Raw genomic sequence first — 26,123 nt, 5'->3', positions numbered from 1 at the left:
CCTGTGTCTGTGTCTGGGTGCAGCCCACCTGAAAGGCAGGCAGGGTCTTGGTTGGGGTAAACAGGTGCTCAGCCAGGGTGGGACACCACTGCCCCCTAGTGGCCCCAGCTGGAGGCAGGTGCTCAGGGCACCTCCTCCTCCCAGGCCCAGGCTTGTGCCCCCTACCAAGGCTCTGAGCAGCACCCCACATCCCTGGATGGTCTCAGTCAGACAGCACACTCCGGGCACTTGAGAACCAAGTTTATTTCTGATTCTTTTGTCAGAATATAAAAACGCAAAACAAGGAAGACAAGACAGGAGCACAGTGAGGTTGAGGGGGCAAGACAAGGAGGCACTAGGGGAGAGAGGAAGGATCCCTGGAAAGGGTCATGTCATGATGGTACGAGGTGGCTAGGGATATTCAGGGCAGCTGGGAAGGACGAAGGGCTTCCTATGGTGGGTGCACAGGGTGGGAGGCACCAGGCCAGTTGTTCAAATTCCATGTGAGACCCGCAACAACCAACCTCCCATCCTGAGGGCAGCTCAGGGCACAGCTTAGGGGCTCATGGCTCAGCACCAGCTAACCCGAGGTTTTCAGAGTCCCCTTGGGGTGTGAGTGGACAGAGGAACAAGAGGTGGGGGCTGTCAGGACCACCCTAGCTCTCCCTCTGCTCGGCTGCACCAGTCCCAAATCTGGGGCCCTCTGACCCACTGAATGGTTGCATGAGTCTCCCCTGGGTGGGCAAGGGGTGCTACTGTCAAGAGAGCTCTTGTGTGGATCCAGGTTTCCTGGAATGCCCACCCATGATTAAGCCTGAAAGGCAGTCTCCATGACCCTGGGAGGACAGAGCCATCCCACAACCTAAGGCCAGGACATAGCTGAGTCTGGTGTTGGTGCTAAGTGTGGTTCTCCTTGTGTCTGTCAGGTCTTGGGTGTGAGTCCCAGTCCCCATGAGTAGATGGAACATAGTAAGGGTTTCAGAAATGAGTGAGAGCACTTGACATGGTGCCCGGCAGGACCTGTGTTGATAACCACTCTTTGGGTGGGAACAGGGGAGGGGCACACAGCAAAGGGAGCCTTGGCAGTTCATCCCACCTGTGCAGGCAGTCCTCTCAGGGCTGGGGAAGGGTGTGAATGGGGCAAGGGGGCAGACCTCTGGCCCTGGGAGAGGGCAGGGTGCCTAGAAGACGCATGACTCAGCAGGCAGTGGAGGGAGGACTTCAACGTGTGTGAAGGGAATATAAATAAACAGGCTCCCTGGGAGTCTGGGGGGATGTCCAGATCTGCTCTGGCTCCAGGTGGCTGCCCTGCATGCCGCCAGCAGCACCAGGGGGTGGGCCTTGGCTCAGGTCCTGGTAGGAAGGACCCCACCTGGTAGGCGGCCCCTGCCTACCCGCTCACCCCACTCCCAGGCAAGCCCGGAGCGCACAACCAGAGATGGTTGGCGGTGGCGATGCTGGTCCCACCTGTCCACTGGGCTAGGCTTGGCCACGCAGGGTCTGAGGGGCTGCAAGGCCAGCTCTGCTTCTTCCTCACTGGGGCTCCGGTCACAGTGCTGGGGTCCAGATTTCAAGCCTAGGCAGCAGCTAGGACATGTTTCCGAAGGAAGCTAAGAGGTGGATGGGGGTAAGGAGAGTCGGGGGCCTCTGGCATTGTCCCTTTTGCCTGGGTGCAGGATGGCCCTTACTGAGGTCCCGGGCCACCCTCCTGAGGTCAGTGTGCCCACCCTGCCCTCCAGGGCTCCTCCAGGCCCAGTCCCCCACACCTAGGCCTGTCTGAGCAGGTTGGCTCTCTTGGCTCCTCCCACTGACCTTGGCTGAGCAGCTGCAGGCTCCGCCCCTCCTCGCGCACCTGCAGGTGCAGCAGCTGCTGCAGCACCTCCTGCCGCTGTGCCTCCTGCGCCAGCCCCATCCGCTGCAGCTTCTCTGCGTTCAGCCGCAGCAGCGCCCGGCCTGTGAGAGGGAGGGAAGAGGAGAGGGGTGGAGCCCAGGTCACCATCCACGGGGCTTCAAGAGCAAAGGCAGAGACAAAGGAAAACATAGGTGGGGTGGGCAGAGACAGAGACTCAGAGATTCAAAGAGACGAGGCAAGAGAGGGAGAGAGGTGAAGGGACGGTAAGGGTGAATGGAGACTGAGCAGAGCAAAGCCAGGTAACAGCAGAAACAGAGGGACTGGGGGAAATGACGACCCAGAGGAAGAAACCGAGAAAGAGGAGATGGGGGAGGAGCCCCACGCCCCTGCCACACCCTAGTCCCCACCCCCCCAGGCACCAGTGATGGCGTGCTGAGAGAAGGCCTCCACATAGACGAGGTAGTTGTGGGGACAGTGCTTCTTGAGCCACTTGCAGACGTCCTGCTGACTCCACAGGACCACGGGCCTCGTCAGGCCACCCAGGGATGGACTCGTGTGGTATAGGCCATAGTGGTCAGAGTACAGCCGGCCCTGTGGGGAGAGGGGTGGCTGGTGGAGAGAGGTGGCGAGCAGGGCAGGTACTGAGGTGGGTATAGTGGGTGGGTGGATACCTGGGGGGCCTCAGTGCCAGGCTGCTGCAGGAGCTTGACCGGCCGGCCGCCAGCCGCCCTCTGGCTTCGGGAGTCGTGCCACGTGAGGCTAGTACCCGGTGTCCGAGGCAGGGGGCAGGGGATGTTCTCGGCCGACACCGTGTGATCCAGGAGGGTCCGGCAGAAATTGAAGTGGGCAGTGGCTGCAGAGTAGGGGTGCCTGGTCACAGGGGTCAGGGACAGGGGCTCATCTCCCTGTGAGCTGGCTTCCCGCCGCTCAGCCCATCTTCCCTCCACTGAAGGGGAGAAGCACTTTCCCAGCTATGGGTTCACCAGTACCCACAGTCTGTGCTCTGGTGAGCTGGATGGATTTTTTTTTTTTAATTTGGCTATGCTGGGACTTAGTTGCAACATGTGGGATCTAATTCCCTAACCAGGGATTGAACCTGAGCCCCCTGCATTGGGAGCACAGAGTCTTAGCCACTGGACCACCAGAGAAGTCCCTTGTTGGATTCTGTTTAATTAGAGTGAGACATGCCTGCCCGGGAGTTTCACACTCAGAGCCAGGTGAGGCACTAGCTAGGGTCAGCCCTGACCCCTCCTTGGACTGGCATAGCCACATCCGACCACGGTGTGCACACAGGACTTGCCTGCAAGGAAACGCTGGCCCGAGCACCCTGGAAGCCCCTGTGCGGTGGTGAGACCCCTACGGCTGGGCTGCCTGCCCACATTGTCAAAGGCACCCAGTCCCTGCAGCCCTCCCTGGCATTCCTTCGAGGCTCGGCCTCTTCCTGCTGTGCTCACTGGCTGTGACTCATGAACAAGAAGCTGAACTCAGGGCAAGCCCACAAGGTTCCTGCTGCCCCCTGATCCCCTGCAGGCCCCCAGCCCAGGGCAGCTCCTGGCACTCCTGCACTGGTCAGCACAGACATGCAGGCTGCAGCCACGTGCTCAGGGACCTTAGCTGACACCTGCTTTTTCTTCCCACACCAACTTAATTATACTCATCCCATTTTAGTTTTATGGCCATTTCTGTGCTGGTTGCTGACACAAGTCAGGGGAGGGCAGAGCCCCTCCCAAAGCCTTGCACAGGTCTTTGGACACAGGAAGTGTCCAGAAACATTGTGAATGACTGAGTGGATGGATGGATGGTATCCACAAGTCAACAGCACCCTGGGGACAGACAGAAAGCAGGGCCCAGCCTGCCCCATTTTCCAGCATCCAGGCCTTGACTCAGCAGGCAGGATGGGGATCCCAGGCCTGGGTCCTCCACCCACCCTGTCAGCAGGACGGGGTGAGAAACACTCCTTATGACAGACACGGCTCCTCACCCCACTGAGGGTTGGGCTTCGGTGATGTGCCCAGAAGGTTTCAATACTGAGGGAAACCCACATCCTTCTCCCACTCTTTCCTTCCCATTCCTGCAACTTTCTGGAACTGGATGGCCACCGGTAACTCTAAATTTGAGGTCTAGGGTCAGACAGAGGGTGTGGCCAGTGTGGCCGCTGCCTAGCCTAGGTGGGTTCTAGTAGGGAGGAAGGAGACTCATTCTAAGCCAGCATCCTGAGGGGATGGGCGCTCGGGTCTCAGGGCTTCGCCTGGTGTGGCCTCTGGGCGGGATAACCAGTTGGAAGTCTCTGCCCGCGCTGCACCTGTCTTGGGCCAGCCAGGCCCCGCCCATTTCCTCCCCAAGCCGGGGGAGGACTCTCCGTCCGTCGTCCGTCGGTCGGTCAGTCCCTCCCTTCCAGCCCCAGTGTCAGAATTCCAGGAGGAAATGGGGCGGGGGCTCCCGAGCCGTCCGTGGCATTGGCCCCCTCTGGGCCCCACTGCAGGGGGCGAGAGAGATTTACTCCGCGCGAAGAAAAAGGTGACCGCAGGGCGGTGCTAGCGTGGGGACAGGAGCCCCGGGGGGTTACCTCCGCCAAGGTAGGGCGCGCAGACCCCCAAGCCCTGACCGCCGCCCCCGCAACCCCCGCCCTCGACTCAGCGCGGGACAAAGACGTTGGGGACCCGGTTCGGCCGGGACGCGCCTCCTGTTCCGACCGCGGGGGCCGTTCAGAGTACGTCAGGACCCGCCCCTGTCCTTCTGGTCCTCAGAGCCCGCAGACAGCGATAGCCCCGCGCCCCGATCCAGCCCCGCTCACCATCCACATCCCGACGCTCCCCGAAGCCGGCGCGCACAGCCCCGGCACGGCCTCGCGGGGGGCTCGGCTTGGTTCTCAGCTCCGTGAACATGGGGCCCGCGAGTCCCCCGCCGGTGCACACGCCCCTCGCCGGGCGCAGGGCGGCCCGTGTGGCCGGCGGGGAACGCGCGCCGCCGCCCCGCCCCAGCCGGCCCCGCGCCTGAGCCGGTCCCCGCGCCCAGCGAGTCTGCGCGGCGAGGCACCTGCCGCCGAGCCCTGAGAGCCGGGCGCGCTCCGGGAGCTCCGAGGGGTGTCGGCGGCGCGCGGATCTGCAAGCGCGGAAGGCGGCTGCCAGGGCAAGGGGCGGCCGTGCGCACCTGGGCATGACTCCAAGAACGAGTGACTCTGTGCAGCTGCATGGCGTCCAGGCGTCCGCAGGAGCACCTGAGGCAGGGACCGAAAGGGGAAAGGGTTCTACTTTCTCCTCGGGACCCTCTGCCCTCTGGGGCTACGGTCAATGGCCAGACCCACCCCTCCCCTCCATTCTCCTATGTCAGTTTACTTACCCATTCCTTTATTCATGCATTCTGCAGACCTCTACGGAGGTCTCCTTTGGAATGGGCACTTGTTTCCCCAGAGAAGCCAGTTTGACCGTCTCAGCCTGCACCACACTGTGAACTTCAGGAGGACATCAGGGTCTCTTCCCTGCCTTCTGTTACTCTGGAATCTGACTCAGTGCCCAGGACGTGGTGTCAAAAAGGGGTTGGCTGGGGACAGACAGGAGAGAGAAACTCCAAGGAGGCTGCAGCAGGCAGATGCATTGTGCTTGCTTCAGAACTCCAGTGAGAAGTGCTAGGTTGGGCTAGCAGCTGCCTCCTCCAGTAGAAGGCTAGACTCGTGACCAGCTTTTTGCCTGCTCTGCCAACAACCTGATGGCTCTCCCCAGGTATATGTGGGGGCCAGAGAATGTTCCACAGCCATCTCAGCAAAGGTGCACATGGACACTCAGACATGTATGCAGGACAGTCCTGCATGTCCACCTCAAATGAGTACAGATGGTCTGATTTGCATCTGTGCCTACGAACACACAAGGAATCCATCCACATGTTGTGACCACCCATGCCCACATACTGGCTTGTTCTGCTGCATTTATTTTCATCAGTTAACTCTCTAGGGTCTGGGTTCTGACCCTCTCCGGAGTCACGGGGATGTTCAGGGTATAGTTGGGGTGTGGGAAGGGCCCGAATTGGGCCCAGAAATCTGAGCGTTGAGAGCCAGGGCAGTAGACTGCACATGGGGGCACAGCGATCGCGACACATACAACCCACCAAGCTCTACACAACGGCCTAGGTGTGCATCTCGTTCAGGTGTGTTAGGCCCTGACCCAGGGCCAGGACGATTCTGAAGGGCAAAGTGTGTGGCTCAGGGAAGAAGAGGACCCTGCTAGTACAAGAAGAGATCCTGATAGTACAGGAAGGTCTCAGAAATGCATCGAGAACAGGCTGTAAGCAGGGCCGCCCCTGCTCAGTTCGGAGGTCTCACAGGGTTAGCCCAGCAAGACACGGTTCGCCCACGGGGCCAGGAACCGGCGTTCCCGCGCACGCGCTCTGCGTCTCCGCCCCTTAGCCGAAGCTGCCGGAAGTCTTGTTTCGTGAACTTCCGCCCGGGAAAGCCACGGTAGGCGGGGCTGCGTCGTACGGCGTTCTGCTTCCGGGGCAAGGGTGACGCAGGTGGCAATTGCTTTCTGCGGCGGAACTTAAAAGATTCTGTGGTGTTTCGCTTCTGGCCGCGGCCAGGGTGTTTCACATTCTTGGCCTTTGGTGTCACCGGCGCCATGAACAAGAAGAAGAAGCCGTTCTTGGGCATGCCCGCCCCTCTCGGCTACGTGCCGGGGCTGGGCCGAGGGTGAGGCCTGGAGCGGGCCGCGCGCTGAGGGAAGGGGCCTGGGTCGGGGCGCTCGCCGACGGCGACTGGGAGGACGAGAGCAGGGATGGTTTGGGGTCAGTCTGATCCTTGTGGGAAGAACAGCGCGTTGGATCAGGGCAGACCCGAGGGAGGTTGTCTGGCCCGAGGTGGCGGGACGGTTGGAGTTGGTGCGCCGGCTCTGAGCCCGATTTCAGTCCCCAGAGTGGGTGGTAGCATTGTCTTGCCAGTCTGCAGTGGTGAGGTCGCGAGTCCCCGTCATGTAGTCGGAGCGCCATGGCTACTTTAACCCCTAGGCCATTCGGACTTCCCAGCCCTGTCTTGAGCGTGACAGATTTTCTCCCCACGAGCCGGGCTGGAGTCCTCTGTTTGGCCGCTCCCCATGGTACCTCATTCACCTCTGAGGTGCTGCTGGTCATATTACTGCTTCTTCAGAGTCTCTACTCCCTGAGGGTAGGGGTGGCATTGGTGAGTCTTGGGACTGCGTCCCCCCAGGTCAGGTGCCTACCGTATATTGTTGAATAAATGAGCGATCATCATCCTATTTGTTTGTTACTCATTTGGTCAAGAAGACTATTGGGTTTCTCTTTTGCGAGTATTATGTCCAGCGTTATGCACGTTAGAATCTGGGGCGCACATTGGACTTGCAGTTTAACAGGAGAGATGAGGTATTTGTGTAAATAAGTACATAAAGAGAAAGCAACCAGCCACCAACATCTGAGCCAAGTTTAGAAGGAGGATGTAAGGGTGTACAGTTGTGGCAAGGTCAAAGAAGAAACTGACCCGTTGTGTTGGGCAGTTGAGAAAGAAGATGAAGTGTGGAGGAAGAAGAGGGAATTACAAGGAATCTGTGTGGGTGGAACTGCAGGAGCAGAGGGACCAGAGCCCCTGTAGGCATAAGTGAGGCAGATGCCTCAGTATACTGTGCTCAGAGCTGCTTTGAAGCAGAGGAAGAGCTACATGTGGGGGTAGCCAGAATGGGAGGAGGGATTTTGGCGGTAGAGCCTGTAGAATTTAGAGACAGATGGGAGGGTTGTTGTTCAGTTGCTCAGTCGTGTCCGACTCTTTGCCACTCTGTGGACTGCAGCACGCCAGTCTTCCCTGTCCTTCACCATCTCCCAGAGCTTGCTCAAACTCATGTCCATTGAGTCAGTGATGCCATCCAATCATCTCATCCTCTTATCCCTTTCTCCTCTTGCCTTCAATTTTTCCCAGCATCAGGGTGTTTTCTAATGAGATGAGAGGGAGAAGAAAGCAAAGTTGATGCTGTTGTGCCTGGGGGAGCACTGTCACCATTGACTGAATCAACTCTGAGCAGCTGTAGGGTGGGCACAGAGGAGGAACTCTGACTGGGCCACATTGGATTGAGGACCTGGTGGATTGGGAGAGAGGGCTGTTTGGCAGGCTGTTGGAAATGGGAGGCTGGGACCTAGAAGCAGGGAGGTCTGGTGCCCAGACGAATCTCGGAAACTCCTTAGGTTTTTCTCCTGAAGAGGGCAGACAGGCGGTATGTGAGAGCAAAGCTGTATGGAGTTCACTGTCTCCGGGCTCTTTGAAGATTTCCCAGAGGAGTTAGAAAAAGGTGTCATTAGGTGACAGCTGTTAAGCGTCTTGGCACAGGATAAATGAGCGCCTTGGGGTTTCCTGCAGCGCCACTGGTTTCACCACCCGCTCAGACATCGGGCCTGCTCGGGATGCCAACGATCCTGTGGATGACCGCCATGCGCCCCCAGGCAAGAGGACTGTTGGGGACCAGATGAAGAAGAGCCAGGCTGCAGATGACGATGATGAGGATCTTAATGACACCAATTATGATGAGGTGACTTGTGTGGGACACTGTGCTGTGGGCATTTGATGAGGGGCTTGGAGTAATGGGTATATTGACTGTTTCAGCTACTCAAGGTTAGGGGACAGCATGTACAGAGTGTGAGGGGGAGCAGGACAAATACAATGAAATGTGCCCTTTTGTGGTTGCTTCAGAAGAGATGCACTTGCTAATATTAGAACTGTCACACTGACGTTGTATCTTGGCTGGTCTTTAAAGATGAAAATTTTTTTTCTTAAACTAATTTTTCTTATTCTTTTTTGGGGGCTGTGCTGGGTCTTCATTGCTGCACGAACTTTCTTTAGTTGTGGCAAGCAGAGGCTACTCTCCAGTTGCAGTGGGAAGGCTTCTCATGTGGTGGCTTCAGTTGTTGCAGTTCCCGGGCTCTCCAGCACAGGCTGAAGAGTTGTGCATGGGCTGCTTGCTCTGAGACCTGTGGAATCTTCCTGGATCAGGGATTAAACCCATGTCACCTGCATTGGCAGGTGGATTTCTTCACCACTGAGCCACCAGGAAAGCCCTTATGAGGGGAATTATAAGTGGAATTGCTGGTAATGTTTGTCTTCATTTGCGTTAGTTCTCATCTTTCTAGTTAATTCTTGTTTGGTCTATGAGGTTTTCTATAGATATATTACAACAGATGGTATTTTTCCTCAGAGGAAAAGGTTTTTAAAATTTTAATTTTGAATTAAAAAAATAAAAATTTAATTTTGAAATAATTTTAAAGTTATAGAGATGTTTCAAAAATAGTATGGAGACTTCCTGCATATCCTTCACAGTTTCTCCTCATCTCGCTTAGAGTTGGACTGAGCGACTTCACTTTTACTTTTCACTTTCATGCATTGGAGAAGGAAATGGCAACCCACTCCAATGTTCTTGCCTGGAGAATCCCAGGGACCGGGGAGCCTGGTGGGCTGCCATCTATGGGGTCGCACAGAGTCGGAGACGACTGAAGCGACTTAGCAGCAGCAGCAGCAGCAGTACTATTATTGTGTTTTTTTAAAATGTACTTATTTATTCTTGGTCGTGCAGCACGGCATGTGTGATCTTAGTTCCCCAACCAGGGACTGAACCAGCACCCTCTGCTTGGGGGTGCATTGGAAACCACTGGACCACCAGGGAAAGTCCTATTTTTATTTTTTTAAGTTTTTACGTATTTTTATTTTCATTTTTATTTTAAGGTATAGCTGATTTACAATACTGTATTTCTGCTGTATAGCAAAGTGATTCAGTTATACACTTATATACATTCTTTTTTATATTCTTTTCCATTATGGTTTATCCCAGGATATTGAATTTAGTTTTCTATGCACCCTAGAACTATTATTGAAACCAGGAAATTAACATTGGCAGAGCACTATTAACCTATAGATCTTACTTCAATTCCCCTGGTTTTTCCACCTGTGGCTTAACTCCTGCCTAGGACCCAATCCAGGATCCCACCCTGCATCTTGTGTCTCCTTAGTCTCTTCTGATTGGTGTAGATACTCTCTCTTGCATGCCCTTGACAATTTTGAAGGGCAGTTATTTTGTTATCCTTCAATTTGGGTTTAACTACTTGAAAAAAAATTGTTGAGCTAGTATTTTGCTGCTAGATGTGTTCTGTTGCTGCCAGTGGGGGTTGTATTGGAGGAGAAGCTGCTCCTCTAAGAATGTTGTTTGGTTCTCAGTTTAACGGCTATGCTGGGAGTCTCTTCTCAAGTGGGCCCTATGAAAAAGATGATGAGGAAGCAGATGCTATCTATGCAGCCCTGGATAAAAGGATGGATGAAAGAAGGAAAGAGAGAAGGTAAGACAGATTATCACTCTTCACTCTGTGTTTATCTTACTTGGGGGGGAAAATGTGTTTGTTTTTAGGCTCACTGTGTAGCATGTGGGATCTTCGTTCCCCAATAGGATTGAACCTGTGACCCCTGCAGTGGAAGTGTGGAGTCCTAACCACTGGACTGCTGCAGAAGTCCGAATAAAACTTTGATTTATTTCAGACTTCGGGAAAAGTTGCAAGAATAAGACGTCTGTCTGCTCAGCTTTGAGGTTGCCTGTAGCTCGGTCTGTGACTGTTTCCCAGTAGCCTCAGGGCCTACGGACTAGAGGGAGAGTTTAGGAACTCCTTGTTTCACTTTCTGGAAATCCACAGAATTGGGCGGATTATTCTGACTGTGCATTGGGTTTACCATCTTTGAAATGGGTATAGTGATATTGATGAGTGTATATTAAGTAATTTGGAGATTCACTGAAGATAGCAAATGACCATCGAAATCCTCCTGGGCAGGCAGCTGTGTCTGGAGAGTCTTGTTGCTCATGTCGTTGTTAGGCTGGGCTAGTAGGGACAGACTGCAGTGAGCTGGAGGGCAAGAGGTTCAGGCAGGCTTAGGTAAGACCCACCCTCTCCCTGCCCCACACAGGGCCCTCGTGTTTTCCCTCTGGTAGCTCAGTTGGGTGTGTAACACTGATCTTGGGCTGGCATGTCTGTCCTTGTTACCTCAGTGGCAGCTTTCTGGTTCCTTGTCCTTTACCGGGGAAATTTATGCGAAGTAAACACAGGACTATAATAAGTTTTATTGCTTATTAAAATAAGTTTTATTGCTTTATAAATTTTTTATATTTTTTACTACATAAAGAATGCATTCTCACTGTGGAATATTAGAACAGGCAGGTTTAAGTTTAGGTAAAAGGGTAATGTTTATTCATAAGCCTGGAAGGTGACAGGTAACATTTTGTTTACTTTTTTTTCCTACTGCTCATTAAACATAGAGTTCTTTTACTTCTCATATGTATAATTTTAATTTTTTGAAGATCTTATTAGAGGTATGAACTTCTGTTTTTCAGAGAAGTTTTTTTAATCAAGAGTATCATTATTTTTAAAATTTATATTTTAATTGGAGGAAAATTGCTTTACAGTGTTGTGTTGGTTTCTGCCATACAACAATACAAAAATATGGAACACTTCGCGAATTTGCGTGTCATCATAGCACATGCATGAATGCATACGTGTGTGCTCAGTGGTGTCTGACTCTTTGCGATCCCATGGACTGTAGCTTGCCAGGCTCCTCTGTCCAGGAATTTCCCAGGCAAGAATACTAGAGTGAGTTGCCAATTCCTATTCCAGGGGATCTTCTCAACCCAGGGATCAAACTCGGGTCTCTTGTGTCTCCTGCATCGGCAGGCAGATTCCTGACTACTGCGCCCCCTGGGAAGCCCCGTCCTTATGCAGGGGCCATGCTAGTCTTCTCTGTATTGTTCCAGTTTTATTGTATGTGCTGCTGAAGTGAGCACCAAGGGAGTTTTTTTAAAAGCACATTCTTTAATGTGCCTGAGTTTATATGTCTTGTAATTAAGTGGTTTTGTGTGTTAAAGACTTGATTGCAATCTTCTGGAATTCATTTAAGAAAACCTGAGTGACATGTATACATTCAGAAGGTTGTATTAAGTAACTTTAGGCCACGTAGCCTGCACTGTTCAGTTTGCGCATTTACTTGGCCTGCTTCTGCAGGTGGGCTTTGCTGGGTCCTTTCAGGTCAGTTTGTCCTGGCACTGAGTGGTCCATCTTTGTTAACCTGGTAGCTGGTTATCATCGTACTGCCTTTCCCAATCAGGATAGTCAGAACCGCTTCTTGGGCACATCCCCTAGGCACCCCACCCCTTTACTGAATGACTGCCCACTTCCTTAGGGTGCCTTTTGTTGCCCTGTCAGTGTTTCTGGTGGATTAGAAGTTGGAACCCAAGGTTTGATTCAAATCACATGGAATGTCATTGGCCAGAAAACCATGAGCTGTGATGATGGACTGTCTCTGGTCCACAGAGAGGTTTTTGTCTTTTCCAAGCACATCATTCGTCAGTGTACATTCAGATTCCTATCTAACCTTATGGAGGAAAGCATGAATCTCAGTGTTGTGAAGTCATTACCATTGGACTGGCGTCCCTCTGGTTTAGCTCACTTGGTTGACTCTTTGTCATCGTTGCCCACTGCTCTCTGTGTTCACATCAGCCTGGGCTGAGTCATTTGGATGGGCAGCTAGGGCTATGGTTCATCTTTCCTCCTGAGATAAGTATTGTAAGATGGCCCTACCTTTGAGATTTTATGGAATTTTAAAGCAGTAAATATACTTGTGTCATGAAGAAGGGCATGGCAACCCACTCCAGTATTCTTGCCTGGAGAATCCCCATGGACAAAGGAGGCTGGTGGGCTACAGCCCATGGGGTCACAAAGAGTCGGACATTACTGAGCAACTAAGCACAGCACATACTTGTGTCAAATGCAAGTGTTTATTATAATAAGACAATATTGTTTAGTTTTTATCAGGTAGCAAATTGAGTTATTTGTGCATGAGTCCATTGTTGCCTTAAAATAGATTTGATTTAGCTGCTTAGTGTGTGAAATTACTCTTGTTGGTGATTTAATTAGGAAGGATAATAAAGTGACTTGTTTCAGAATGGACATTCAGGATTTCTAATGTGTACACATATTTTATTTCTAGGGAGCAAAGGGAGAAAGAAGAAATTGAGAAATATCGCATGGAGCGTCCCAAAATTCAGCAGCAGTTCTCAGATCTCAAAGTGAGCAGACGAGTGACCTGCTATTCCTCATGCCTTTTCCAGCAGAGAACAGAGCCTGTGGGGCTCAGTGATGAAGCTCTGCTCTGTGTTTTGTTCAGAGGGTGGGAGAAGGGCCCTGCATGCAGAAAGCTCCTCACCAGAGCAGGTGGGACAGAGGGGCTGATTTTCTTGTAACTTTGTAGCAGTGTCATTTAGATGTCAGGTTTTCTGAGCCTGCCCTCTGGGCTTTGACAGAACAACTTACATCTGAGTGAAGCAGAGCAGATCCAACAGGTTGATTTTTCTAAGTGAAGTAGAGAAATATGTCTGCATCAGAGCCCTTCCTTCAGGCACTGTGTTTGGGTGATAGGGGTCAGGGAGAAGGTAGTTGTTCTTGTGCCTGTGAAATTCTGCCAGAGAATTAATGTTTTGGGGGGCATGGTGTTTCCAGAGGAAACTGGCAGAAGTCACAGAAGAAGAGTGGCTAAGCATCCCTGAGGTTGGCGATGCCAGAAACAAACGCCAGCGGAATCCCCGCTATGAGAAGCTGACCCCAGTTCCTGACAGTTTCTTCGCCAAACATTTACAGACTGGAGAGAACCACACTTCAGTGGATCCCCGGCAAACTGTGAGCCTCCACAGAAACAGTGGACAGGGCTCCTTCTGTGTGGTCACACAGACCAGTGGTGGGAGTAGTGGGTGGGAGGGGCAGGGGCTGGAGTCTGTCTGACAGTTCAGATGTTAGGCTCCAGTGGAAAGACTTTGGAGAGATGAGAATGAAATGCATGAAAATGCCGGCCAGCCTTTGTCCTTGCTCCCCCAGCAATTTGGAGGCCTGAACACACCCTATCCAGGCGGACTGAACACCCCATACCCGGGTGGGATGACACCTGGGTTGATGACACCTGGCACAGGTGAGCTGGACATGAGGAAGATTGGCCAAGCCAGGAACACTCTGATGGACATGAGGCTGAGCCAGGTGAGAGTTATTTTCCTATGGATTATATTAAATAATTTTGTTTTTGCTTATTAAGTTTATATACATTTGTGAAAAGTTCACCTTTTGAAGTGCTTTGTTGTGTGTTAAACAGACCTGTGATGTGTCCAGTTACACAGAGTGGTAGGATTCTGCCCCAGGCTGGTCCTCTGGGGTGGGTACAAGTGTGTTGCACTCGGCGCCAGCAGCAAAGGTCTGCCGCCTGGTGTGGTTCTCCTGCTCCCTCAGGGCCTGGGGTCTGTGGCAGGTAACAGGGCTGCCTGAGGAGCAGCCCAAATATGCACTCACGACAAGCCATGTGCTTAGTGTTGATGTCACTTAATGCTCTTCCCTCTTTACGTGAAAATTAAACGTGTGTGTCCCTCCCACACCTGAGTGAGTTGTTGTGTCCTTATGGGGTGTGTGCTTGGTTCCTGGCTCCAGAAAACCTTGGCTGGATAAAGACCCTTTCACCTTATGACATTTTTGTCAGAAACAGTGAAGGACAATGCTTTCAAATTTAACTGTGTACAGATTAAAAACTTTTGCATGACAGAAAGCACCATAAAGTCAAAAGAATCTGCAAATGAGGAAGGAGTTGTCATCCTTATGAAAGCCAGACCCAGAGTAGTGTGTGTTGAAGAGAGTGAATCCGCACAGATGGATCTGCACACCCACACCACTGGGAACACTTTGTGTTTAACATTTTTACAGAAAAGATTCACACATATGAGAAACATAAAAACAGCAGAGTGAACTACTCAACCATTCCTGTTGATGCAGTGTGAAATTTTTAAATTTAAATTGAGCTTTTGCTATACTTGAGTTTTTATAAAGAGCAAATATTTTATAGGAGAAAAACAGCTTACTGATCCAAAAAATTGCACATTTTTGTATTGCTAAATATGTGTTTATAGACTGGAAAGTAGTTCACTATGACTATCATGGTTTAGTCTTTGATTGATAGATCCTTTGGGTGGTTTCTACATTTTTGTGATCACAGACTATGTTTTGATGAGCTCCTCGTGCTTCTGTCTTTGCAGATTTAGGTGAACATTTTTTAAACGTTTTAAAAATAATATTTTTAAAGTGGCATTGTTAGGTTGGCGTATTTCCACTTAGGTGCCAAAGTGTCTCTCAAAGTCAGGATATCTTGTACTCAGCAACATGGGGGAGCTGACCTCTGTCTGCCTGTCTGAGGGGCAAAGCCTATCCCCTCAAGAGCCTCCACTTACTCTGCATACTTGTACATGGTGAAAATGAGTGTCATTTATGTTCCATGGATCTAGTTTGTTGTTTATTGTCGTGTGTAAAATATGGGTATTTTTTTTAAAGAAGGCTTTATTGTAATTTTTTTGTGCTAAAATTTTTTTTAAGATAAAAATTTATAGTTTGAATCGTTGAAACTTTTTTTAGTTGTTTTTGGTTGTGTTGGGTCTTGGTTGCTGTGCGTGGGCCTTCTCTAGTTGCAGCAAACGGGGACTACTCTTCATTGTGGTGCTCAGGCGTCATTGCAGTGGCTTCTCTTGTTGCAAAGCACAGGTTCAGGTGTACAGGCTTCAGTAGTTGTGGCGCACAGGCTTAGTTGCTCCACGGCATGTGGAATCTTCCTGGACCAGGGGTCAAACCCATCTCATCAGGCAGATTCTTATCCACTGTACCACCAGGGAGGTTCCAGTTTTAACCAATTTTAAGTATATAGGTCAGGGGCATGAAGTACATCCATATTGTGCCCCATCACCACCATCATCTCAGAACTTTCTCGTCTTCCCAAACTGAGCCTCTCACTCCCCATCCCCTGGCCCACATCCTGTGTTCTGTCTGAATTGATTACTCTGGGACCTCGTGAATAGGTTCATACAGTGACTGACTGTTAGTGATTGGTTTATTTCACTTAGCTTCATTTATGTCCTCAAGGCTCATGCATGTTGTAGCAGGTATCAGGATTTTCTTCCTTTTTAAAGCTGAGTGAGGGACTGCCTTGGTGGTCCAGTGGCTAAGACTCTGAGCTGTCAATGCAGGGGGCCCAGGTTCCATCCGTAGTCAGGCAACTAGATACCACATGCCGCAATTAAAGAGCCTGCTTGCCATAATGAAGACTGAGGATCCCGGGTGCCACAACTAAGACCTGGTGCAGCCAAGTAAATAAATAAAAAATAAATACTAAAAAAAAAAGCTTAATGGTACTCTGTTGTATGTATGTATAAACCACATTTTGTTTACTCTTCATCTGTCATGACACTTCTACCATTTGGCAATTGTGACAGTTGCTGCTGTGAGCCTTGGTGTACCTGTTCAGGTCTCTGTTTTTACTTCCTTTCAGTATGAACTCAGAAGTGGGATTTCTGGATCATGTGTTAATTCTCGGTTTACTTCTTTGAAGAACCTCCATACCATTTTCCAGCAGGCCACCACTGTGCAAGGGCTCCAGTTTCTCTGCATCCTTGACAACACTGGTTATTTTCTGACATTTTCCTAGTAGCTGTCCTCATGGGTGTGAGGTGGTAGCTTATTGTGGTTTTCACTGGCATTTCCCTGATTCATGATGTTGAACATCTTTGAACATCTTCTCATGTGCTTGTTGGTCATTTGTATCTCTTTTTTGGAGAGATGTCTGTTCAAGTCATTGGCCCATTTTTTTTAAGAACTTGATTTTTTGGCTGTGCTGTGTGGCTTGCAGGATCTTATTTCCCCCTCCAGGGATTGAACCTGGGCCTTTGACAGTGAAAGCACTAAGACCTGACCACTGGACTGCCAGGGAGTTCCCTGGGTGGTTTGTTCTGTTGAGTTTTAAGAGTTCTTTTTGTGTTTTAGATAACAATTCTTTATCCGATATGTCTCCTCTAAATGTTTTCTCCTGGCTGTGGCCTGTTTTCCTTCTCTTCACAGTGTCTTTCACAGAAAGAAATTTTTAATTCTGATGAAGTCCAGCTTATCAGTTCTTCCCGTCATGAATTGTGCCTTTTATGTGGTATCTAAAAAGGTCATTGCCAAACCTCAGGTCATGTCAGTTTTCTCCTATGTTATTGTCTACGAGTTTTATAGTTCTGCATCTTATTTAAGTCTGTAATTCCCACTCCTTTTTTTAAAACTTAAACTGCATATAGCATACTAATTTTTAATTTATTTTTAAATTAAATTTAAGAAAATTTTTTGGCTGCCTCACATGGCATATCAGGTCTTAGTCCCCTGACCAGGGATCAAACCTGTGTCCCCTGCATTGGAAGTGCAGAGTCTTAACCACTTAACCAGAGTCAGGACCACCAAGGAAATTCTGTGATTCCTTTTGAGTTAACTTTTGTAAAGAGTGTAAAAATCTGTGTCTCAATTTACATTTTGTTTTTTAATTAGTTAACTTTTGGCTGTGCTCTGTCGTCGTTGCTGCACAGGCTTTTCCTGTAGTTGCGGTGTACAGGCTTCTCATTGCAGTGGCTTCTCTTGTCAAGCACAGGCTTTAGGATGCTCAAGCTTCAGTAGCTGTGACACATTGGCTCAGTAGTTGCAGCTCCTGGGCTCTAGAGCACAGGCTCAGTAGTTGTGGTGCACAGGCTTACTGGAAGCATGTGGAATCTTCCCGGATCCGGGATCAAACCCAGGTCTTCTGCATTGGGGTTCTTTACCATTGAGCCACAAGGGCAGCCCTTCAGTTCGTGTTTTGCATGTGGGTGTCCACTTGTTTCATGCCATTTGTCAACAAAGACTCTTTCTACATCGTGTTGCCTTTGCTCCTTTGTCGGACATTAGTTGGCTGAACTTGTGTGGAACTATTTCTGGGTTCTCTGTTCTGTTGACCAGTTTGTCTTTTTTTCCCCATTACTACACTCTCGTCATAAGTCTCTAAGTTGGGTTGTATTCTCCAAGTTTGTTCTTCTGCTTTTGTGTTGCGTTGGCTGCTCTGGATCTCTTACCTTCTCCCCATATAAACTTTAGAATCAGCTTGTCAGTATTGCAGGTAACTTGCGGGGATTTTGACTGGGGACATGTTGAATCTCCAGATCAAGGTGGGAAGAACTGACATTGCGTGACCGCACTAAGTTGTCTGACGTGAGCACAAAAACTCTCTCCATTGATTTAGTGTTTGATTTCATTCATTAAGATTTTGTAGTTTTCTTCTTATAGATCTTGTGTGTATTTATTAGATTAATTTTCTAGGTACGATTGACCCTGAACTTTGTGGGGTTTAGGGGCATTGGCCTGTGTTCACTCAAGGACTGTCCATATGGGTGGTCCCACGGCAGTGGGTTCAGCTGGCTACAAATTGCGTAGCACTCTGGTACATGCTGAGGAGGAGAATCCAATTGTAAGTGGACCCATGTAGTTCAAACCTGTGGTAAGGGTGCATTGTGTTTCACAGTTTTGGGTACTCCTCTAAGTATTGTTATGTTTCTACTTTTAGATTCTGAGTGTTCCCTGCTGGTGTGTGGGATAGAGATAGGTGTTAACCTTGTGTTCTGCAGCCCTGCTGTGACTACCTGTTAATTCTGGGAGGTTTTTGTTGATTCTTTTGGATATTCTATGGAGATAATCCGTTACCTGCAAATGGAGGGAGTTTGATTTTTTCCTTCTCATTGCTTAAGTTACCTGCAAACAAAGGGAGTTTTATTTCTTCTTTTGTATCACTTTTCCTTTCATGCTTTTCTTGTCTTGCTGCAATTTTGATAATTTTTTACCCAGGCTTGTGTGTGTGTGTGTGTGTGTATGGTTGTCATGGCAACTTTAAGACTCACAGCTTTTAAAAACAATTAATTAATTAATTTTTTGGCTGTGCCAGGTCTTAGTTGCAGCCTGTGGGATCTAACTGTCTGACCAGGGATTGAACCCGGGCCCCTGCATTGGGAGTGTGGAGTCTTAGCCACTGGACCACCAGGAAAGTCTCTTGTGACTCACAACTTGAGAGAATACTACAGTGAATTGCTGTGTGAAAATGTAAAGAACTCTGACTTCTGGGTTTCACTCATTCTTGGTTGGCCTTATGTTCAGTTGGGTTTTCCCCCTAGGACTTTATGGTTTCCTTTTTTTAGTGTAAGTTTTTGTTCTGTATAGGTGAAATTTGCTCATTATTGTTACAAACTATTGTTTGAGTAAGTTTTCTTTCTTTAAAAGTTTCTGTGTCCACTGATAGTTGGGATTATGGGAAGGGGTTTAGGGACCCTCCAAGGACTTCGTTCCAGGCATTCCTGGCTCTGTCCAACCAACTGGGCTCTGCCTGTCTTGCAGGTGTCTGACTCGGTGAGTGGGCAGACTGTGGTCGACCCCAAAGGCTATCTGACGGATTTGAATTCCATGATTCCGACCCACGGAGGGGACATCAAGTGAGTATACTGGAGGGCTGGTGGCTGGGTAGGCTCAGGTTCCTGGGAACTTACTGGATTTTATTTGAAAAATATGCAGCCAAAATGTGACTATTCTGAGAAACAGTGGAATTGATTGATTTTCCATTCAAAGTATGTGGATGTTAAATTTGTTACAGGTAACATTCAAAATCTATGTGTATGCCAAACTAGTGAGCAGTTTGCTAATTGTCTCCCATGCTTCTGACCTAGTTCTGGTGCTCAGTGCCTATGTACATGGAGGTGCAGTAGGCTTGGGAGGGTGCCGACCAAGTTCTCACTGGTTCTGTCACCAGGGACATCTGATGTGACAGTTGGATGTTGTGTCCATGGGGGTGCCTCCTCTGGCCAGGCCCATACGCAGCACATGGCAGTCTGATCCTGTGCTTTCTTGCCTGCACAGTGACATCAAGAAGGCAAGATTGCTCCTCAAGTCTGTTCGGGAAACAAACCCTCACCACCCGCCAGCCTGGATCGCATCAGCCCGCCTGGAAGAAGTCACTGGCAAGCTGCAAGTGGCTCGGAACCTCATCATGAAAGGGACAGAGATGTGCCCCAAGGTAGGGACCCTCCCTGAGGTTGCACCACATCCTTGAGGGGCCTTGGCAGCTAGGCTGCACCAGAGGCTGTGGAAGTGAGCTTAACTTAGAGGGGATTCTTTGCCCCCTTTTGGTGTCGAAGCTCCAGGCAGTGGGACAGGGAGTGGGGAGGAGGGGGAAAAAGCAGGAAAGGGCTTTTCCTGCTTATTTTCACTTGGAGTGAAAACTTGACTGCCACTTGTTCAACAGATAACTTTAATGATAGAGAGCAAGACTAGTCAGCCCTTCCCCCTTCCTGATGTCAGAACCTGGAAGTGGGCCTCACCCTTAGGGGTTGTGATGATCAGCTCTAGAAAGTCCTGAGACCCTCAGAACTACAGGCTGACTGTGAAGGCTGGGGCACCCTGACAGTGGGAGGCATCCTGTGAATTCTTCCCCCGGACATGAGCATTGATCCGCAATTCCCCAGCAGATGCATGACCGCCTGCCTGCCTGTGTGTCCCTACCTTGTCCATGGGGTGACTTCTTCCCCAGAGGGCTGGCTGTCCTCTCCTCACAGTGTGGTGATGTGTCTTTCCCATGTACAGATGTACTGTAGCCACATTCCCACGTGTGGGGGTTTCAGGGGGTGTCTGGGGCAGGCGTGCCTATGGGTCTGATAAACCCAGCCCCTCCTGTTTCTGAGACTCGTGTGTGCCCTTCAGGGGTGCCTACCACCTGGCCAGCCTGACATACCTCACCAACCTGTTCTTCTGTCCCACAGAGTGAGGATGTGTGGCTGGAGGCAGCGAGGTTGCAGCCTGGGGACACAGCCAAGGCCGTGGTGGCCCAAGCTGTCCGTCACCTCCCACAGTCCGTTAGGATTTACATCAGAGCAGCAGAGCTGGAGACAGACATCCGTGCCAAAAAGCGGGTTCTTCGTAAAGGTGAGCTTCCTTTAAGGGCCTGGCAGGAGTGGTGCTGCCGGGCTGCATCCCCGAAGGTGAAGGGGTGCCGCCTCCCTGCCCCGGTGCTAGCCAAGGGAGCTGCCTCACCACTGCTCTGCTCGGGCTCTACTGGCAGGGTTCGAGAGTGGTAGATGTTTTTCAGGCTTTATTTTGGGCTATGTTGGTCCTGCCCTTGGACAGTCTTCGGGGAAACTTCTGGTTGCGGTGCTTGGGTTGGGACCTCACACCTGCCTCTTCCTACTACATGACCTTGCGTGGGGGCAGTTGCTCTGTGTCCCCGGTGGGCCACACTGTGGGCCTGCTGTGCCGAATGAGGGAGCTGCTTGAAGCAACTTCATGATTGCTGGCTGTCCTGTCTCTTACCCGCAGCAGGCAGGAGGTGCCACTTGGTTCTGAGTCTTTACTGCCTGGCTGGTCGCACCACAGAAGCACAGAAGCACATTAATTAGCTCCTTCCCATCTTGTGAAGCTCCTGCAGGGCAGTATGTTGGCTTATGTGCCATTGGCTCATGTCACTGAACGGTTTGCACATCAGGGAAACTGAGTCCACCTGGGAATCACCACCAAGACAGAGCTTCTGTGGTTAGTTTGTCTTTCGTTATTGCAGAAGTGAGCAAAGAACAGTGTTGCTCCTTGACTGGAGCTGTGGGGAGGTGCTTCTGGTGATGCTCATTCCAGATTCAGCACCTGTTGGTCGGAGGCCTGACCTGGAGTAAGCCTGTGCTGGTGGCTGGCTCCCCCTGAATTGTAACATGGGTAAAATAGGTGTGTTTTATGGAATTGAGGGTAGCTTGTAGTGGGTGCTCTGAAGTGTGTGTTTGCATGAGCCATCGGAGATGCTCGGGTTGTGGACTGCAGCTTCTGATGTTTTACTCTGTGTTTGATAGGGGCCAGGTGGTGGCCACCTTGTGTGTGACCCTGAACGTGTGTGAGTATGTGTACATTCCAGTGTGTTGTCCTCTCTTGGGTCTGGTTTCTTGATTGCAGCCCTGTTGCACTTAAAATGAGGCTGGGGTGGAAAGTTAGCACCTGTCTTGGTTTATAAAAATCAGCTCATCCCTTTTTAGCCAGCAAAATAGTTCTCTAATGACAAACACAGTAAACTCTGGATAATTAGCACTATTTGTTTAGGAATGCTCTCCTGAATTTCCCCTGCCACAGTGTGATGGATTGTCAGGATGGCTTTGTGGCCACTCCCTGTTCACTCCCAGATTACCTGGGTTCACTTCCAGTTGGCTTCAGATTTGGAGAGGGAACTAGGCCTGGAAGGGGGCCGCCAGGGGGTGTCGAGGGATTGGTTTCCAGGCTGTCTGAGATCTCAAGGGTAGTGGGCCCCCCTGTTCTCCTTTCCCTCAGGCTTCCCCAAAGTGGGGAGAGCATGGAACCCTCAGCTGGCCTCTGCCCTGCTCTGCAGGCCTGGTCCTGACTTGACCCATCATCAGAGTGTTTCCACAAACAGTGCTCTTTCTCCAGGTGCTGGGGGCACAGCTGGAGATGCCTGCTTTAGCTCCAGGGAACCCTGACGCTGCTGTGGGAAGCATCTGACGTGTGGAAACTGAGGACAGTTCCTTCCATCAGTGACTGGGGCGGACTATGTGCTGGCCCTCTGTGTCTGCGTGAGCTCTGGGTTTCAGCTAGTGCAGCTGGCGTCCTGGTCCTGTGTTGGGAGAATTTGAGCTTCATGTGCTGCTCTGAGGCCTGAGACCTTAGGTGACTGAATGGCATGGGGCAGGTACTTGACCTCTAACTGTGTGTTGTCATACGTGAGGACACATGGGCCCAGCTGCAGCTTCCCGTGGGCTGCACTCACGATGAAGGTGTCAGCTCCGTGTTTCTATACTGGTCATGCAGGCCTGGAGTGTGAAGTGGTTTTGTCCCCAGACCATGCACTCTTAGCTTGCAAGTGAGCACAGGGGCGGCAGCACATTTCCCTTGCTGGGCCTGCAGGCTCTCTAATTTAGACTGCTCCACTCCTGCCCAGGCTGGCCCTTCCTCTCTGGCAGGCCACAGCTTCTGGTGATGACCTTGACCCAGCATGGTGGCTAGTCTCTGGGCAGCACCCCAGTGAGAGCTGGACTCCTCAGAGGTGGTCTGCTTTAGTTCCAGTCCTGTGGGCTATTGATAAAGTGTCAGTGGAGGAGTTTCCAGTCTTTCCTGAGAAGTGGGGACAGCCCTGGGTGTTACGCCCATCACTGGGTGAAATTAATGACCCCCAGTCCACTGGAATGCAGTGTGACCTTGCAAAAGGGGCAGGCGAGGTGGGAGGTCTCTTTCTCTGATATCACTGCTGAGGGGCCCTCCCCTTGGTAGTCTTGCTTTCTTGGGCTGCTTCCTGGTGACTGTCACTCCGGGAAGTGAGACAGCACTGCCAGGCCTCAGAGTGCTCGGGGCTGTGGTTGCAGTCTCCCCTCCCATACATGGTGGCAGCTTGGTCTCACCATAGGGGTCAGGGCTCATGTTGCCAGCTAGGCTGGTCCAGCAATACCTGGAGGCCAGAGAGCTGGGTCAGCCTCAGCCTCCATTGCATGAGAACCATGGCCACAAATCTTAGTGGAGACATTGTCCCTTGGGACAAGACCTCTGGATGGTCGAGTTCAAATGTTTGGGGACAGGGACCAGGCTCCCCCAGGCATGGTGACATGTTAACCCGGGGCTGCTTGCCTGTCAGAAGCCCTCCTGGCCCCTGGGTCCTGGCAGAGTGAGAAGTACCTCTGTCACCACATGTGGCCTCCTGAGAGGGTCCCTCATCTGGCACTAGCCAGTGCTGGACTGAGTGACTGGTGTGGTCAGGCCTTGGAAGCCCAGGGGGTGAGCCCTTGGCCACACCTCTTTTGCAGGCTATGGTGGCGCTGTGATCCTTGCAGAGGCCTGGGCCCCAGCCTGGGGCGTTGTCTTCCACGGCAGGTGGTTCTGGAGTGGCAGCTTGCTTTTTGTCATAGTGGGGAGGTCCCTATGAGTCCTGGACCTTGGGAACCTTTGAAACTGACTTGGGGTAGGCCCTGGGGGTCCTGGGGTATCTCCCCTCCTCCAGTCCAGTTGTCTAGAGCATCTGGGTATGTACTGCTTCCTGCTCAGGAGCCAGAGGGCTGTGTGGCTACCTGGAGCCACTGCCATCTGGTTTGGCTGTGGGAAAGGAGCACCCGTTTGCAGGGCCTGCAGCGGGGAAAAGAAGGGGTGCCCCCTTTATAGGCCTGTAAGGAAGGGGAGCTGCTTCCACTGGAGGAGGAACATGAGAGGCTGTGGGTCCACTGATGCTGCATCGTGGAATCAATCTAGTGTCTTGTTTCCCACGAGCTTGGCCCATGTGTTTTCTAGAAAGAGTTTCTTTAGGTGCTGTTCTGGCTTCCTGCCTTCATCAGCTATTAGTCACCGTCACTCCTGCCAGGAGCTGCCAGAGGCCTTGCCTCGTCCTCCCCAGTGCCTTGCTGTGGGGCTTTGTGTTCAGCTGTCTAGTGTTTTGGCCTTTTTGGTAAATTGCATCTGAAGGAAGGGCTGTGCTTGTTAAACAGAGATTTGGAAGTTTCTGGACTGCAGGATGTCTTGGCCTCTCCTGCTGGCCAACCCCTTCCCCACTGCACCCGGGAGTGCAGCACATGGTTCCTTCGCTCTCGTATCCCCTGGGGTGCAGGCAGGACCCTTATTCTGCCGACCTGGGCAGGCGTGGACCCCAGAGTTTTTGGCATGTTTTTTCCCCACGGTTCACACGTGGCCTGCAAGGCTGGCCCTTCCTGGGTGGCAGGTGCCTCATCTTCTGATGCTGATCTTAAAGTGTTAACAGGCGTGAGATGATGCACAGCCCTCTCTGCCACCTTGCTTGCTGATTCAGGGCATCTGTACTGGTCTCTCTGGTGTCTGTCTAGACCCAAGGGACCCATGTGAAGTCCCGGCCTATCCCCAGGGCAGAGACCATCTGGCTGTGCTGGCAGCTGCACGCTCTGCGACACAGTGTCCTGCTTTTGCTTCCCTTTTTCTGTGACCTGGTTTCTTGTTCGACCTTTCCCAGCCCTTGAGCATGTTCCAAACTCAGTTCGCTTGTGGAAGGCGGCTGTGGAGCTGGAAGAGCCAGAAGACGCTAGAATCATGCTCAGCCGAGCTGTGGAGTGCTGCCCCACCAGCGTGGAGGTGAGTCTTCCACCCCGAGGGGGCCTGAGCCTTGAGCTCACCAGGAAGAGCTCTGTGCTGAGCACTCTCCTGCAGGGAGCAGTCTTTCTGGTTCAGCTCCGGGTTTGTCGGTGGGACCTGAGGGTGAAGTGGTGGGGGGTGGGGATGCTTATTTTCCCAGCTGGGGGTGGCTCTGCCTCAGAGCCACTTGGATTTCTTGAGTTTTAGATTTCTGGTTCATAGCATTCTCTGAAGTGACTTTTGGTCGCGGGTCTATGATGTCCAGCCTGTCTTTAATTATCTTATGTGTGTTGTGAAATTCTCCAAACAAAATTAATCTTAATTTATTTACATAAAAATAAATAGAGCCCATACACATTTTTGGTGATGAAATGTTGAGAATCAAAAGCTGGGGTGTGAGAACTCCAGGCAGCTGAACACCCGTGCCCTTTCAGTTTGTGAGGTGACAGTCCTGTCCTGTTTACCTTCTGTCCTAATACTGTGTACCTTTAACCAGTGATTGGAATGTGGGACTGAGGGCCTGTCACCTAGCCACTAGATCAGTCAGAAGTGTAACCAAACAGCTTTCGGATGAGCAGGAAGTGCTGCCGCACGTGATCCTGGGCCCTGTTTAAATGGTCCTTGAGAGCTCATGCTGCATCCCATGGAGGGTGCCCCTGACTTGACGGGTCTCTCTCTGCAGCTCTGGCTCGCCCTGGCGAGGCTGGAGACCTACGAGAATGCCCGCAAGGTCTTAAACAAGGCCCGGGAGAACATCCCTACAGACCGCCACATCTGGATCACAGCCGCCAAACTGGAGGAGGCCAACGGGAACACGCAGATGGTGGAGAAGATCATTGACCGTGCCATCACCTCCCTGCGCGCCAATGGCGTGGAGATTAACCGTGAGCAGTGGATCCAGGTGAGGTCAGCAGGTGCTGTGGTGTCCGCTTTAAGCACGGGTGCCCTCCTGCTCGTTGGAGTCCCTTGGTGGGCCGGGACTTCGGGGTGGCCCCTGAGAGATGTGTCCTCACACTGGCAAGCAGAGCAGGCGTGGGGTGGCCTCTCGTGTCGTCACCTTGTGGCTTCTGTGGTGTGAAACCCTGAGCAGCTCGGGAGACTAGCGTTTTGACATGGTCAGCCCCACTTTTCCAGAAGAGAATATGGTTTAGGAGAGAATGAGCTTCAGTGCATCTGTCACTCTTCTCGGCTATGGCCAGCCAGGTCTCTGAAGGTATTCTAACCCAGCCACCAGGCCAGGTGCACTCTCCCGCCTTCTCCCGCTGCATGAGCCATTGCATGGGCAGCCAGGAAAAGTGCCTCTTTACCTGCATCCGCCTCG

At 51.3% G+C, this 26,123-nt stretch overlaps 2 protein-coding genes and 1 pseudogene across 2 annotated transcripts in view; 1 reads left to right on the top strand and 2 right to left on the bottom strand.

Moving 5' to 3' along the window:
• Window positions 1-1,566: 1,566 nt before the first annotated feature.
• On the bottom strand, window positions 1,567-4,716 carry SAMD10 (sterile alpha motif domain containing 10). The gene is made up of 5 exons (XM_068987464.1): window positions 4,626-4,716; window positions 2,503-2,684; window positions 2,251-2,422; window positions 1,792-1,932; window positions 1,567-1,589 (listed from the first exon to the last, which is right to left on the bottom strand). Exons 1-5 carry the CDS (start codon window positions 4,714-4,716, stop codon window positions 1,567-1,569), a joined length of 609 nt encoding a protein of 202 aa, XP_068843565.1.
• Window positions 4,717-6,337: 1,621 nt separating this feature from the next.
• PRPF6 (pre-mRNA processing factor 6) overlaps window positions 6,338-26,123 on the top strand; it is a 35,342-nt gene continuing 15,556 nt past the window's right edge. The window contains exons 1-11 of the mRNA XM_068987028.1: window positions 6,338-6,509; window positions 8,178-8,346; window positions 10,023-10,141; window positions 12,831-12,909; window positions 13,340-13,516; window positions 13,712-13,867; window positions 19,082-19,176; window positions 19,598-19,754; window positions 20,497-20,659; window positions 24,684-24,802; window positions 25,485-25,703. Coding sequence (XP_068843129.1) covers window positions 6,439-6,509; window positions 8,178-8,346; window positions 10,023-10,141; window positions 12,831-12,909; window positions 13,340-13,516; window positions 13,712-13,867; window positions 19,082-19,176; window positions 19,598-19,754; window positions 20,497-20,659; window positions 24,684-24,802; window positions 25,485-25,703 — 1,524 coding nt within the window. The 5' untranslated portion in view covers window positions 6,338-6,438. The remainder of the gene's footprint in view (window positions 6,510-8,177; window positions 8,347-10,022; window positions 10,142-12,830; window positions 12,910-13,339; window positions 13,517-13,711; window positions 13,868-19,081; window positions 19,177-19,597; window positions 19,755-20,496; window positions 20,660-24,683; window positions 24,803-25,484; window positions 25,704-26,123) is intronic.
• On the bottom strand, window positions 11,554-11,628 carry LOC138091966 (U6 spliceosomal RNA; annotated as a pseudogene).

The sequence above is a fragment of the Capricornis sumatraensis genome, chromosome 15 (genome assembly GCF_032405125.1).
Source record: "Capricornis sumatraensis isolate serow.1 chromosome 15, serow.2, whole genome shotgun sequence".
Taxonomy (NCBI): Eukaryota; Metazoa; Chordata; class Mammalia; order Artiodactyla; family Bovidae; genus Capricornis; species Capricornis sumatraensis.
The sequence above is the reverse complement of the archived record's forward strand: the minus strand, read 5'-3'. Positions and strand labels throughout refer to the sequence as shown.